Raw genomic sequence first — 16,965 nt, forward strand, 5'->3', positions numbered from 1 at the left:
TCTGTCTCTTTCTCCCTGTCTCTCTCTCTCTTTCTGTCTGTCTCTCTCTCTCTCTCTCTCTCTCTCTCTCTCTGTTTGTCTGTGTGTGTGTGTGTGTGTGCGTCTCTCTGTCTATCTCTCTCTCTCTTTCTGCCTGTCTCTCTCTCTTTCTGTCTCTCTCTCTCTCTCTCTCTCTGTGTGTGTGTGTGTGTGTGTGTGTGTGTGTGGGTGCGTCTCTCTGTCTGTCTCTCCTTCTCTGTTTCTTTCTGTGTGTGTGTGTGTGTGTGTGTGTGACTCGCTCGCTCCACCTCTGTCGTCACTGTAGGAGGGTGTAGGTGCTTTAAATATGGAAAAGAGTCGCGAGCTGAAGCCGTTACGCTCGAGACGAGCGAGCGAGCGAGCAGGCGGGAAGGCGGCGGTTGTGTTTTGAATTCGTTGTGAGGCGTTTAGCGGAGCTGAGATCGCGCCGAGTGTCCGAGTGTTGACTGAGTTATGACTGAGGGGGAGTTTTATCTGACCGCAGTGTGTAGAGAGAGTGAGATACCGCGGACTCCGGACAGATAATAACACCGAGCGGATCACACACACAGTAACACTTCGGCGAAGAGTTTGTTCCTTCACTACAGAGAGAGAGAGAGAGAGAGGGAGAGAGAGAGAGAGAGAGAGAGAGAGAGAGAGAGAGACAGAGAGAGCAGTTTACCGCCACCGAGTCCAGGCGGCTCAGCGCCCTGACTGGACAGTGTGTTGGGGACTCTGAGAGACGGGGACAGTCTTCACCACCTTCAGAGGACACCTGGACACTCAGAGCGCGAGGCAATGAGCGACAAGCACAAGTAAGTGTTTCATACTTACATTACAATACAATACAGTACAATACAATACATTACAATACAATACAGCACAGTACAGTACAATACATTACAGTACAGTACAGTACATTACAATACATTACAGTACAATACAGTACAGTACAGTACAGTACAATACATTACAGTACAATACAGTACAGTACATTACAGTACAATACAGTACAGTACAATACAGTACAGTACAATACAGTACATTACAATACAGTACAGCACAGTACAGTACAGCACAATACATTACAGTACAATACATTACAGTACATTACAGTACAGCACAGTACAATACAATACATTACAGTACAATACAGTACAGCACAATACATTACAGTACAATACAGTACAGCACAATACATTACAGCACAATACATTACAGTACAATACAGTACAGCACAGTACAGTACAATACATTACAGTACAGTACAGTACATTGCAGTACAATACAGTACAGTACAATACAGTACAGTACAGTACAATACAGTACAGCACAATACAGTACAGTACAATACAGTACAATACATTACAGTACAGTAAAATACAATAGAGTACAATACATTACAGTACAATACAGTGCAATACATTACAGCACAGCACAGTACAATGTATTACAGTACAGTACAGCACAATACAATACATTATGGCACAATACAGTACAAACCATCATAGTGCAATACAGTACAATACATTACAGTACAATGCAGTACAGTACAATACATTGCAGCACAATACAGTACAGCACGGTGCAATACATTACAGTATAGTCCAATACAGTGCAATACATTACGGCACAGAACAGTACATTACAGTACAATGCAGTACAGCACAGTACAATACATTAAAGTACAATACAGTTCAGTACAATACATTGCAATACATTACAGCACAATACAGTACAATGCATTACAGTACAATACTATTATGATATAGTATGTCATAATTATGATTTCACAATAATGACTTACTATGACTTACTTTCTCAGAAGTATGACACAGCATCTCATAATAATGAGAAAACCTATTAGGAAATGGTAAATAATTATTATGAGTTTTTAAGTCATAAATATGAGGAAACTCTTTATTGTGAGAGTTAGTCATCATTATGACATATATTATGATATTATGTGCCCCCCTTTTTTTTACGAGTGGCGGAAATGGGTTTCCATAGAAAGCTGATATTTTGACCGCTGAGGTGAAAGAGTTCCATGAATTTCTGCATAATTCAGTGGTTGAGATGTAAACAGAGAGATTCAGAGCAGTTTGGTGTGAAATGGTTCAGACCTCTTTACAGTGGTGGTGATGGGAACCAGGCGTCGCCATGACTACAACACAGATATAGACATTTTATTCACCATCCAGAACCACCAGAGAACCTACACGAGTCTTCCTATCCATTATTCTTTGAGTGCTATTTTGCCTTGCAGGTGCCTCTCTGCTGTGAATGTATTAATAAATAAATAGCATTCATAACCATTTCATGGTGTAACTTTCTGTGAGGGAGCTTTTAGAGGGTGACGCCTGGTTCCTATCACCACCAAACCACTCTGAATGGCTCTGTTTACATCTGAACCATTTAATTATACCAAATTACATTTACATAAGATCTCTCACAGACAACAATACAAAACTGTATATAGGTGTATATGTTCCTGAGGACTGGTTCAAATTTCGACATTTCCAATGACCAATACAGATTTGAGCCATCTCCCCTTATTTTGGTGCTCAAAACCAAGAACTCTTCTCTCCCCACTTGGGTTTACAATAGCATCTGTATGTTATGCCGCATCCGCCTCCTGGAGTAAAACACCTGCTCCGGGCATAGCAGTGACCAGCGTTCGAGAGCTGTCCTGAAGTAGCCGGAGACGCTGAATGCGTAATGCTATGCATCTTCTTCTACTTTTACTGTAACTCAAGCTTAGCCGCTCTTGTTTTAGCTTCACCGAGGAGCCAAAGTAGATCTCATTCCAAGAAGGCCCTGTCACAACCGATTAGGCCCTGAAAGTCCATGAGTGGCACAGGGACTGCCAGCTGCTCCACACGGCATGATAATCCACACCATTGAGAACCTAAACTGTGCCGTCAGGAGGAGTCGCTGCTTTGTTTGGACCAGGGTGGGTTTTCGGGAAAGAGGTGGGCCGCCTTCGTTTGGTGTATACGTGGACGCAGCATGTTTTCTGCTGTCCTTCGTCCTTTTGGGAGAGAAACGGGCCGTGACGGTTAACAAACTGCTGATACGTGAGGTCGCCTAGATGAGGGCTGCTCGGCCTGGAAATGGAGATCCAGCTTAGAACACCTCCCTCTAAAGTTCGCATGTTCCTGACCTCCTTGATTAACTGGATCAGGTGTGTTAGGTCACAGTTGGAGCTAAACTCTGCAGGCCGGGTGGATTTTCAGGGGCTGAGTTTGGCACCACTGGCCTGAGTAGGGAGGGTCATTTTAACCACGTCAGCTCTTCAAATATATCCACATTTCTAATTGGACAGCAGTGGTGCTCGATGTTGAGATCGGCAGATGAATCGACGTGTCTGAATTTCGAGATGTTTGAATTTGGTATTGCAGTCCAGCGTGAATGAAGTGCTTGTTGTACTCTGGAGGAGCGGAATGTGTGGGTGATGCTGGGTGATGACCTGCGCTTTATCAACGTTTCTGCATTTTTAACTAAATACAGATAAATGTTGTGTTTCTCTGTGGCGCTGATCGATGTAGATTTAGTCTCGGCTGCTACATTTTTATGGATATTTGTGTGGGTGTCGGCCCACAGTTCCCATATCGGAGCGTCGCTAATGAATATTACTGAACTATCCCAGCAAACTAATCTTTTTGTGTTGTTATGAGTAAAAAAAACAAGGAAACTGGAGGTTTATTACGCTCTGCTAACACGATAGGTTAAGTGTACTTGGTCGTGTCGTTAATTTAGTGATTTCATTTTGTGTTTTATGCTTTTCGCTGTTGTCAGAATAAAACCTTGTATCTCCATTTTTTTGTCATTTTTCAGTTTTTGACATAATGTGAAAATGCTCGCTGCACTGTACCTTGTGTGTAAATTTCATGATGGATGGACCAAAAGAAACAGCCCAAAATGACTTGGAAATACGTCTGGTTCCATTTACTTGCATTAAAAGTAAAGCAGGTTTTTTGCTTCTCCTGTAAAGTTACTGTTTTGGAGATACGAGGTTTTGTTCCGACAGCAGCGATACATGACTTAACACAGTGCCAGTTGACCTACAGATCGACAACTTGCAGTCATACAAACTTATAAAAACATTTTTCTGAAACATTTTCATTTTCCTATGTAGGAATATATCCCTGCTGTCGGAACAAAACCTTGTATCTCCATTTTTGTCGTTTCTAAGTTTTTGACATAATTTGAAAGTACCCATAGACGTATATATCCTGTGTAAATTCCATGATGAATGGACCAAAAGAAATGACCTAAAATGACCCGGAAAAAATTCTGGTTCCATTGCCTTACATTAAAAGTAGCTCATGTTTTTACCTTCTCCTGTGAAGTTACAATTCTGGAGATACAAGGTTTTGATCTGAAAACAGCGATATGTAGTTGTTTAATGAGATTTAAGCTGTCTTTATAGCACAATCTCTGCCAAAAGCTTAAAAAGTACAAAGTAGTCAATACATAACTTATTAGATTTTTTTGATTGCAGCCTTATTTGAAAACAACCACTAATAGTTTGGATTGGAAAATTAATCTGGGAAAGCTCTTTTATGTCAGCCGTATGTCCTCGTATGTCCATATGTTTCCAAGACTCCTGCATTTCCCAGAACAAAATGTAGTTATGTTATAACTGAGGTCTGGAGGAGCAGCATGGCTGAAACGCCTCCTTCTTCCAATCTAATGCCCTGTAAATTCACATCCTCACTTTCCATTCCTGTGATAAAGGGTCCAGAATCCCCACCATCACCCCATCTCCTCCCTGTTACTCAGTCCTACATCAGCCATGAGGGGGTCCGGCCTTTTAGCTATAGAGAGAAGCGGCCAGCCCAGTTTCTCCCCCCTCCCTGAATCAGTTTCCCCTCATACTACCACCGCCATGTTGAAGCCACAGTCTGAACTCACAAATTGGCACTTATTATTAGCTAATTATCAAACCCTGCAGTACAGGGGTCATCCATGTCTGGGATTGTCTGGGATTGAGAAGTTCTGCATGTGAAACTGGCCTTAGATTGGCACTCCTTCTCTGAGGCTTTTAAAATTAGACTCTGACACTGTTACTGTGAATAACTGACAAGGAAATGGGCGCAAGTTCCTTGACGTTTACAACCCTTTGATTACAATAAAACGTGTATTAACTTTCCTCATTCTTCAGTATGATTCACTGAGGAAGAGATAACCATTGATACTTGCTTCACATTCGTGAGAAAAGGGCTTTGTCTATTGTTCTGGAACACAGCATGTCCAGAAGTGTCCAGATGCCCAGTCTACTGAGCGAACTCACTACCAGTGATGGAGCTGCAGCAAAGGTGGACAGACTCATTATTAATACCCTTCATTAGAGGGATGATGATGATGATGAAGGGTATCTTTGGGACATACAGTGTGCCACAAAACTCAGTGCAGCACAAAACACTTATCGGAGACGCCTTGACTAAATAAACACACACACACACACATTTCCTGGTACGCTTCGGAAAAGCTGCACAGGTACTGCAAGTAGGAATTCCTGTAGAGATTAGCAGGAAGGAAAAAACTATCTTGGTGGAATCTCCAGTGTTGGGGTAGTATTGGCAGGAAATGTCTCTCAGAAAGAGTAAACACACCTCTCCCCATTCAGTGAGGTGTGTGCTGGTATTTAAAAGACTGAAAGAGACAGAGAGTGAGAAAACAAAAGAGCAAGTCATGTGAAGGATAATGAGAGCCTGATAAGACAAGGACAGCGGAGGGACAGAGTGGGCAGTGAGAGGTTTCTGAGGTCTTATTTATGCATTTATATGCATATTAGTTTAGATTTGAGGTCTTTAATTAAAATTCAATAAGGTCAAGTTAGAGAACATTTCCTGAAGCGAAGGTCCAGAACATCATAACGTCTGACTTGCATCATGGCTCAGTGCCGTATACTGGTTACTGAAGTAGCCGAGTAGGAATATCAACATCTTTTACAGTCGACAACTGAATATCAGATCAAATAGTCCAGTTGGGTCAGATTTCAACAACATTTACTGAACATCGGATCAAATAAAGTCCAGTTGGGTCAGATTTCAACAACATTTACTGAATATCAGATCAAATAAAGTCCAGTTCGGTCAGATTTCAACAACATTTACTGAACATGAGATCAAATAAAGTCCAGTTCGGTCAGATTTCACCAACATTTACTGAACATCAGATCAAATAAAGTCCAGTTCGGTCAGATTTCAACAGCATTTACTGAACATGAGATCAAATAAAGTCCAGTTCGGTCAGATTTCAACAACATTTACTGAACATGAGATCAAATAAAGTCGAGTTCGGTCAGATTTCACCAACATTTACTGAACATGAGATCAAATAAAGTCGAGTTCGGTCAGATTTCACCAACATTTACTGAACATCAGATCAAATAAAGTCCAGTTCGGTCAGATTTCAACAACATTTACTGAACATCAGATCAAATAAAGTCCAGTTCGGTCAGATTTCACCAACATTTACTGAACATCAGATCAAATAAAGTCCAGTTCGGTCAGATTTCAACAGCATTTACTGTCAGTTTCCTCCTTTTTAGATCACGTCATGTGGAAGAACTTCTCTCTGACTCACTTTCTTCTCTGACTGCTGTTTCTCTCCTCGTCCCTCCCCTGTGTGGCGTCACTCACTCGAGTCTCAGAGCTCATCGTAACGCACAGATCTGATTGGCTGAGTAGCGTCACATGTGATATTTAAGGCATGTGATTGGTCTGTGAGTCTCCTGGGCTGCTAAGGCTGCCATAAAGGCTAGGAAAGCCAATTAAAATAGGACCACCCCATCAAAACGAAATAATTCTCCATAGTTTATAGGTAATAGGCCCAGGTTCGCATAGGATAGTGTCTGGGTCTGAACTCGGACCGCGGTCTGCCCACTAGTGACCTCTGGTATAGATAATATATCAGCTCCTTCACTGACTTTCAGTTCAGATCCTCAGCAGGTTGTAGCTCAGTGGTTATATTCAGCGTATTATCTTACAAACATGACGAGCTCATGACGCAGTTGGTCATGAGGCCCACATTTCTCATATTCATTAACAGTAATAAAAGTCAGTAGGCAGTTTTTACAGCTCCCAGCGTCTTCTGAGAGATCCCTCATGGTCACCTTGCTGATCTGCACTTTGTAAAGTTGTGTAGAAGGTGCACAATGGGCTGATTCATAAGACTGAGGATAGTTTTGGGCTAATAAATCCTGTCAGTGTGTGCAATACTCACGGTATTCAGGGGGTCCCATTTTGGTGGGTTACTTCAGCATTGGCTAGCTGCTGCTTCACTCGCCATAGCAGCGCTAATGCAAGCTCTAATGGCAACAAGTGCTTGGTTCAGCAGTCTTTCGTTTGCGCCTCCTCACATTATTTGTGACCTTACACGTCTCCTCTTTCATCTTCTGTCTGAGCAATGAGTAGCTTTCCCACTAAACTCTTGGGAAACTGGGAAAGTGTTCAGATTTATAAATACGCGGTAAAGGCCGTTACCCATTCGTGGGTCAAGCAGGCTTAACAGTGAATGTTGTTTTTGAGTGTTTGTTTTTCCATAACGGACAGCATAACATCGTAAGTTCATTTTCAGGGATTCCCCAGGATTTTGAGATGTCCAGGTGATCTAGGAGGTCCCGGATCCTCCAGGACCCCCTTTATTTTGCGCCTTGAATTCTGTCTGTTGGGCTTCTCTACTGCACTCTTTCTTTTTGTTCAGAAACCCAGCCCACTGAATTCTCCTGCTGCAAACATACAATCTCTGTTAAAACTGGCTTATTTTCAAGCTAATAAAGTAGTGACCCACATTGCTGGCCAGCATGCTTCGATAAGGGCTGATATTGAAGTGGACTGGCACGGCCACCTTCTTTACATCTAGGAAAAAATGTTAAGCAGTAGATCCATTCAACACTAGAAATGATACGCAGGTGATATGGACCTGGTGCTTATAGGGGTCTCCTCTGGTGGCGACTCTTCGGCCGAGATTCCCATAAAACAGTGGAGATTATTTATATGATATTTATTATGGTTTGAGAGAATATGCATATCACCCTGATCATCAGCTGAACCCCCAGACATGGCATAACCGATATTAGGCAGTCTAGCCACAGAAATGGGCAGTAAACTCTGTCAAGCCAGAGAAACACTTGGGTTTACAGTTGCAGTGAAGGTGCGGTGCTGTGAGAACCCCCGAAACATGCATTCCCACACAGACACACGACTCTGCAGTTTGCAGCCTGTGGCTCCTATAGTCCTTATTGGCCCTCCAGGCATCCAGATTAACGGACAACCTGATTGGGTGAATTTTAACTTGCATAATATCCACCAAACCTCCTGACCCATGCTGACCTCTGGCCTAACTGACTTTGTGGCTTTTATTATGTCTTTTTTATGTATGTCATATGACATAATAAAGCAATAAGCCATTGAAGGCTTATTGTGATTACGATTTGACTAAGCACACCATCGTGAAAAGAAGACGCAGTGCATCCACCTGTTGTAGGCACTGCAACAAGACGACTGTTATTGCTCTTTGTCGAAATTTGAAGGAACCGCAGAGTTCAGCACCTTCCCTGAGCTCACCAGACCGTTTCTTTGCGCTTTGTGCTTCATGCATTGTTTCAGATACATTATCCCAGCACGGTGACGAGTTCAGGTTCCTCCAAGGCCTGGATTTGATACACCTGCTCTAAACAGGATGCTGTCTACATGCTTCACTTTGCTGTTGTTGGAAGAAAATCTCGTATCTCCAACATGATGACTTTACAGGAGAAGGAGAAAACCTACTTTAATTTTAATGTAAGTCAATGGAACCAGACGTCTTTCCAAGTCATTTTGGGACATTTCTTTAAATCCATTCACCATGAAATTGACACACAATGTAAAGGGCACCAGGCGTTTCCAAACTGTGTCAAAAACTGAAAAACGTCAAAAATGGAGATGCGAGGTTGTCGTCCGCCGGCATTCAGGTCTGTAGTAATAGACGATAGAAAAGAGGTGTCGAAACTCACAGATGTTGAAACAAGTCCCAACCACTCGCTCTGACTCATGTGAGTGTGTGGTGCGTATTGCACGGTTTGTTTTGTTTGACTCATCAAGATTAAAGTGTAGCTGAAGACAGCGACAGATTAGCCTCAATGCTCACTTGAGTGGCCGCTGGCTCACAGTGCATTAACAGAAAACATCAGAGGCTAATCCTTTGACCGATGACATTAAAAGTAATGCTCAAGTCTATTCTTTGAGTCTCAGCAGGGCAAAGGACAATTCTGAGGTTTTGGAACAAGGAAAATGCCACGGGCAAGGCTGTAGTGTGATATAGGGAAAACGCGGAACGCTGTTTTAAGCCCTTTAATTCAGTCAGAAATTCAGTGAGGTGGCTGATTTGACTTCGAATTGAGTTTTCAAGAACAGCCACTAATCCTCTTCCCGCAGTTGTGGAAACTGGTTTAGAGGACCTGTTTATGGTCTATAAACTTGAACAGTTCTTGAGACATTCAAACACTTGTTAAAGTGTTAAAATATGCTCCGCATATGGAAAATTCCTGGGAAAAATGGCTCAATTTGAATGAACTGTTTTTATGACGTCACGATGAAAGTACTGACGTATCAACTCATAACAGTTTAGCTCCGCCTGTTCATGCTGAAAGTTATAATGACTGTTTCAAGCCAGACTTCTCTTTCAATAAGTGATGGTAAGCCAATAAGAACGGAGCTCATTTACATCATTCTTAAGTAATGAATTCTGACTCTTTCGGTACATAAAACCACACCAATGTCACAAATGGACCCCAGTGGACAAAAATACAAGAGGAGTGTAGGATATGGACTCTTTCCCCTTAATAGCAGCATACAAGCTGCAGAAGGCTCCAGGACGTCTTGGTTGAACCTGTGCTAATACATCAGTTATGGTTTATGGGCAGATTTGAATGGACAGCCAGTTTGCTAAATGGGTTGTTGGGTAATTTTCCACAGCATAACTACAATTAAAATTTAGAAACGTGTGAAAAACACCCCCATTTGTAATTTCTGTGATGGAGTATACCTCAAAAAAGTCAAAAGAGACAACCACATATTGAAGTTCAGAAGAAAATATTTACAGGATTATAAAGAAAGTTGAGAAATAATCTCAACAGGTGAACGCACTCGGCCAAAGCCTTAACTAGGGCAAAAGCTTAAAGTGAATAAGTAGGCTAAAACACTGGCTAACACTATGGTGAGAACAGAGACTAAAATGCCTGCCTGGACATTCCCACAGGACTATGCCTGCTGGTCAAGCTTCCTAATCTAGACCCCCACCTGCCCCTTCCATAATCCACACCAGAGAGAAAGAGAGGGAGAAGGAAAGGGCAGATGACCGAGAGAGTGAGAGTAGAGTAGTAGGCGATATCGAGAGAGAAGTGAGGCAAATGAATAGGATTGGTCTGAGTGTCGTCTTTCCGACTTTCACCAGGCTTTGGACTAATGAGTGTGTAGGATTTCTCGGCTGGAGACCTTCGGGCCTGTGCCGCACCTGCTGTGTGGAGCTCCAGGCCCAGCCCAGAGCTTAACACAAGTGCTTAGTAAATCCAACCATATGTCACACACAGTTGATACAGTTGCACCTCATTAAATGCGTAGGGAGCTCAATATTTGCTGTGGTGATAGGCCAAAACGTGCAGGTCAAGTGTGGCTTTAGCAGAACAGGCAAGATTACGATAAGTTTAAATCTGCTTTGTCAGGATGGAAGGAGTTATATGAATGTGTGTAACCCTTTAAGTGTCTGTCCTTCAAGAGACACGTATCAGGTGCCGGGACTTATCTTCTGGAAGCGGACTCTTTGGCACTCTTAGGGCTAATGAAATGAAACTAGGTCTTGCTCTGGTGGTGCAGAACTTCGGGATCATGGCTCTCGTTTTGGAGGCTTTTAGCTTAAAGAGTTGATCAAACTATCACTGTTACTTATAAACAGGGCCTGGACTGAAAAGACCTGGCATGCAGCTTTCACAAGCAGCCCCAGAAATGTGTGAGGTGTTCCTGCCTCTCCACTGAGCAAACTGGTCTAACTGAGACATCTGCTCACAAGAGCAGCATTGTGAGAACCTGTGTGTGTGTGTGTGTGTGTGTGTGTGTGTGTGGGGGGGGGGGGGGGGGGGGTTGGGGGGGTTGTTCCCCAGAACTGTGTGTGTGAGCATGTGCTGCCCCTCCCACTCCTAACCCTTCTGCAGTGCCACAAGTTTTCCCGAGGGTGTGAATGACTGACAGCTAAAGAGACAGTTCTCGAGGTAGAGCCTCGGCAGTGTTTGAGCTACTATCAGGACTTAGTGTGGATCATATGTCAGAAAACAAGCAGAGAGCCTAATTATTTTCAGCTGTTTCATTATGAAATGAAGACATCACAAGTATTGGGTCACCTACGCATCACACTGACAGAGGCGTTTATGAATCCCATTCTAAACCCATAGGCATTGATATGGAGTTGGTCCCCCTTTGCAGCTCTAACAGTTTCCACTCTTCTGGGAAGCTTCCTACAAGATTTTGGGGAGTGCATGTGAGAATTTCTGCCCATTTGTCCAGAAGAGTATTTGTGAGGTCAGACACTGATGTTGGACAAGAGGGTCTGGCTCTCAATCTCCGTTCTAGTTAATTACAAAGGTGTTGTATGGGGTTGAGGGCAGGACTCCAGTCATGACTTTATGGACTTTGCCTTGCGCGCTGGGGCTCAGTCACGCTGGAACAGCAAAGGTTCTTCTTTGCAATTGTCCAAAATGTCTTGGTTCTGCTGAAGATTCCCCTTCACTGGAACTAAGGGTTCTAGATCAACCCCTGAAAAACAGCCCCAGATCATTATCCCTCCTCCACCAAACTTTTTAGCTGGCACAGTGCAGTCAAGCAGGTAACATTCACCTGGCAATCGCCAAACCTAGACTCGTCCATCAGACTGACAGGTAGAGAAGCTGATTGGTCACTCAACAGAATACGTCTCCACTGCTCTAAAGTCCAGTGGTGGCGCTTTACACCATTCTATACGATGCTTGGCATTGTCCATGGTGATGTAAGGCTTGCATGCAGCTGCTCGGTCACAGAAACCCTGCCATGAAGCTCCTGGCTCACAGTTTTTGCACTGATGTTGATGCCAGAGGAGGTTTGAACTCTGCAGTTATTGATCAGCAGAACATTGGTGACTTTTGTGCTCTAGGCTCCTCAGCACTCGGAGACCTGCTCTGGTCTGAGTTGCCGTGATTCCTAAAAGCCTCTGCTTTTCAATAATACTACTCACAGTTAATCTGGGAAGATCTAGGAGGGAATAAATGAACCTAAATTCAATGATTACGAGATGTGTCCCAATACTTTTTGTGTATTTTGAAGTGTTTTATATGAGCAGGCAAGCAAAGTCTTATCAGTGGTTCACAGCAAGCTACACAGGCCTACAGTATGACTTTGACAGAATCCATGAGGGCTAAAGCTGCATTCTCTCACTATCACAAGCCATGGTTTAGTTAAATATTGTGTTTTAGAATAGTGTTTCCTAATCTCAGTCTTGGAGAAACACTCCCAGCCTTCACAATGTAGAGTTTTCTCTGGGCTAACATGCACTTGTCAGGTTTTAACTGGCTTGAACTGCAATAGGGGCAAGAGAACAGCAAAAGAAAAGAAGAACTAGACTCTGGCTTTGTGCCGTACACTGAGCTGCTTTCTAGTATAGTTGGGTAAAAAAAACCCTGAATGTCCCCATTAATCAAATCCAGCCGGTCAACCAAGACCTGTTTAGTGTCTGAAGCTGCTTCATTGCTTTTGCACCTGAGCTACAAGGCTAATCTAGCTAACATGTAATTGAGGCCTACACTCCACCACTCAGCACTGTGGAGACTGCATGCCTAAATCATACATTTGCCTCAAACCACTATCAAATTATGAAGCAATCTCCAGTAGACCTGCATGTGTGGTTCCTGAAAGTGCATGACATACTGTAATCCATAAAACCGGACAAAAAGTGTGGCTAATAACTTCATGTGTAATCTCCAGGCGTCCTGCCGGCTGCTTCTACTGTTTTCAGCTGTGCAGCGTTACTGTTTACTTTTGTTCACTTTAACATCGACCGTTTTGCCCTTCACTCTCCCGAGTCATGTGAAGCAGCACTGTGCCGTAGTTATCCGAGCCTCTGGTGTTTCAGACTCCTAACTCAGCAGTCTACCTGTAACTCATCCTCCTGAAACCCGACACCTCAACCTACTGGTACGTCATCGGTTTCACTTCAGGGTCCGGTTAACTCGAGGAGAGGACCTGTCGATGCCAGTGCTGGCGAAAACAGCATATCATGCCAAACAGTGAGCTACTGGTGGGAGCCTTCATTCAAAGTAAAGGACAGGACGGGATGGCATCAATGTCGTGGCCTTTAAAGCCCGAAGGATCGTCAGCGCAGGCTGTAACCCAACCACCACATGCATGAGAGAGGCGTCTCTGCTAAATGCTACGAGCTAAAGCCATATGCTCCAGTGTGGGTGCCGTGTAGCCGATACAGCTGTATCGTGTTCCAGACTGGCGGCTGGCCACAGGATGCTGTCAGGGCTTTCCTTACCTCAGCCGTCTGTGGGAGGAAAGGGAGATGTGATGCCTAAATAAAGTGAAAAGATACCGTCTGCGTGTGTTTGTCTTTCAGCATATAGGCCTGTGCGCATGTTTGCAGGGAGGACATTGAGTAAACAGTTGTATTTCAACACGATCGTGGCCATAAAGCCAGATGACTAACATGCAGTTGCTTATATCGTGTCACAATCCCGTAATTTGTGGCCCCAAGCTTACGGAATGATCTCCTTTCAGGAAGGAGATCACTCACCGGTGGTTTAAACGCTAGCATGCCTTCATGCTGACCAACCACCGTCGCCTCATATGGTGTCGAGAGCTGTTAGGACATGAACTTAGGGTGTAAATCAGTCTCTCCCACACGTTCCACACCTGCCCATGCATTACGCTGGCGCAACCCTGACGACCTTCGACCAGTCTGCCCTCTCCAGGGGCTGCAGCTGCTAGCAACACCCTATACTTCTCTCGTTTCACACGATTTATTCCTGCGGAGGGCCATGATTGGTCCAAGACATCACATGATAGTGTCAGTCTAATGTGCCGTGTTTGCCTTTCACTGGCTTATTGATTAGTATTGGGAGAAAGTGAGCGGATGTATAGAATCTCGTAGGAATCGGATCAGGCACACCATGAAAACTCACTCTGAGTGAGTAGCTAGTTGTTACATGGAACACAAGAGACTGGATGAGTGAGAATAAACGTTCATGCATTTTTCAGGTCTTCGTGTTCTAGAGATTATGAGCCGTTTATGAGAAGATCATTTGTCTGCCCGAGCTGAACATCTGTTAATTCTCTCACCCTCTCTGTTTCCTGTCCGGGTCCCATGGGGAATCAGTTCTTAGTCTTCTTCAAAGATGTCCAGACTTGGTGTGTTGCCAAAAGACATTAGAAAAAATGCAAAATGTTTGGTTGGACTTGATTCATATCCTTCAAAAAGGCCTGAAGCCAAGTCAAAGAGTTTAACCCTTAATATACAAACGTCACTAGAATATAACGGAGCAAATGCAAGAAGTTTAGGGTGGAAAATGCCCACCTCAACTGGCAGATCCTGCTGAAAATGGTACATGGTGCTTGAAAAATGAAACCGTTTTGTAAGTGTGTAACTGCTGTGGAGAAAGTTGGTAGTGGTGGGTGATATGAATTACAATTTATACCGGTCAGGCCTAACATTCTGACCACCTCCTCGTTTCTACACTCACTGTCCACTTTATCAGCTCCACTTACTGTATAGCTGCACTCTGTAGTTCTACAGTTACAGACTGTAGTCCATCTGTTTCTCTGATACTCTGTTACCCTGTTCTTCAGTGGTCAGGACCCCCATGGACCCTCACAGAGCAGGTACTGTTTGGGTGGTGGATCATTCTCAGCACTGCAGTAACACTGACGTGGTGGTGGTGTGTTAGTGTGTGTTGCGCTGGTCTGAGTGAATCAGACACAGCAGCGCTGCTGGAGTTTTTAAATGCCTCAGTGTCGCTGCTGGACTGAGAATAGTCCACCAACCAAAAATATCCAGACAACAGCGTCCTGTGACCACTGATGAAGGACTAGAGGATGACCAACACAAACTGTGCAGCAGCAGATGAGCTGTCGCCTCTGACTCTACATCTACAAGGTGGACCGATGAGATATGAGTGGACAGAGAGTGGACACAGTGTTTAAAAACTCCAGCAGCACTGCTGTGTCTGATCCACTCAGACCAGCGCAACACACACTAACACACCACCACCATGTCACCACACCACAGCGTCATACCTGCATTTACTCTTATAGTGGTCCATCTTCCACCCCTAGCAGCTGCTTGTGGTATCAGCACTTTCCATTTAAGGCTTGGAGAAGGTTCATTCACGTTCATTCAAGACCCTTTCACTGAGAGTGGGCATGGGAAAGCCCATAATGACCTGCCTTGGCCTCCTTTGAGCTGTGAATATTTTTAGCCCAGTGAGGACGAATGCCCTGAGGAGTTCGCTATGAAGGAGCGAAAGAGGCCGTTAAGTTGAAGAGAGCTGTTAATTGTGTACTCAACTTTAAGAGAGAGAGAGAGAGAGAGAGAGAGAGACAGAGAGAGAGAGACAGAGAGAGAGAGAGAGAGAGAGAGAGAGAGAGAGAGAGAGAGAGAGAGAGGGAGAGAGAAGTGATCAAAGTCATATCTTGAGTTTGACTGGTTGTATTATTTGTCCAGGCAGTTATGTTGTATTATGTTTGTTGTTAATGTTTATAGAGCAGTCTTAAGGTGAAGAGGGCGACGCAGTGAAACTGAGGCTTATGGTCCGTGAGAACTGCCTGCGAGACAAAAGGATATATGTAGTATGTTTGTTTTACGTCAACCGAAAGGGCTTTAATGCAACAGCCGGTGTTTTGTATGTGCTGGTGGGGTGTGTCTTTCTACTTGTGTTTTGTGTATTGTGCCTTTGGCCCAGTCCCATCTTATTTTTACCCCTTTCCCTTGTTTTTAAGTGCCTCCTTGCCCCTTGAAAGTTTCAAGAGTTAGTGGTTGAGGTCTTCCCTCTGAAATGAGACCCTCAAATAAAAGATCATCACTTCATTAACAGCTACTAGCGCCGCTCTGTAGGCGACCCTGCCCGTCTGCAGGGACAGCAGAGGAGGGGGAAGTTCAGCTCCTCACTGCTGGGCTTTAGTTACATTTAGGGATCAGACGCCTTCAAAGAGGGGGGTAATTATTTATCATCACCCCCCCTAATTCTTCAGGTGATATGAAGCTAAAGCTCAGATATTCACAAGTTTCTTGCTCTAATTTTTCCGTTCCACCTTAAATGGTGCAGTCGTTGCTGCCGGTCTATTTAAGGTGGAACGGGAAAGTTAGCTAGCTAGCTACCGAGACTTTAGCACGCTATATCTTCCTCTTATTCTTCTCTTGTTCTCAGAATGTTTATTAAGTGCACTGGACTTGATGTGAAGGTTCCGCTGCGTTAAAGTCCCGTTTTTCCCAGAAAAATAAAGCATGCTTGGTGAGTACAGGCCTTAAGAGGAACTACACCTCTTCAACCGCTGAGAGCTGGAGTGCCTTTAATATATAATTGAATAGGATTATATGCACAGGATAGAGCTGATTGCGGGCCAGCGCTGTGGTTTCGGGGAGCTTGTTTAGTGCAGTACTAATGAGAACCAGGCACAGGAGGGAGAGGGGATGAGAGAGAGACAGAGAGAGAGTGAGACAGGGGGGCTTGTGTGAATTTTCCTTTTCGCCACTGCTTTTCGGGACCCAGATTAATCAGAGTTAGACTACGGAGTAATTGAGTCACAGTAAATGCTTGATCCTCTCGCCCTGTTTTCTCCCAAATGTTAGTTGTTGCTGATTCCCATCTAGCCTGCCCATATGGCACTATGGCCAGTGATCAGGCAGGTTAAAGGCTAGCATGTGCTTCCTCAGGGACACATGTAGCCAGTCGTGGCGTCT

The 16,965-nt window shown here is 44.0% G+C and overlaps 1 protein-coding gene across 11 annotated transcripts in view; it reads left to right on the forward strand.

Annotated features, from left to right (window-relative positions):
• Positions 1-310: 310 nt before the first annotated feature.
• The window catches only part of slc4a4b (solute carrier family 4 member 4b), an 80,533-nt gene continuing 63,878 nt past the window's right edge, over positions 311-16,965 (forward strand). For 10 of the 11 annotated variants that reach the window (XM_037546167.1, XM_037546168.1, XM_037546169.1 and 7 more), the window contains exon 1: positions 311-812. In XM_037546167.1, coding sequence (XP_037402064.1) covers positions 796-812 — 17 coding nt within the window. In that variant the 5' untranslated portion in view covers positions 311-795. The remainder of the gene's footprint in view (positions 813-16,965) is intronic. The other variant, XM_037546177.1, reaches the window with a different exon arrangement.

Source organism: Pygocentrus nattereri, chromosome 16, assembly GCF_015220715.1.
Source record: "Pygocentrus nattereri isolate fPygNat1 chromosome 16, fPygNat1.pri, whole genome shotgun sequence".
NCBI lineage: Eukaryota > Metazoa > Chordata > Actinopteri > Characiformes > Serrasalmidae > Pygocentrus > Pygocentrus nattereri.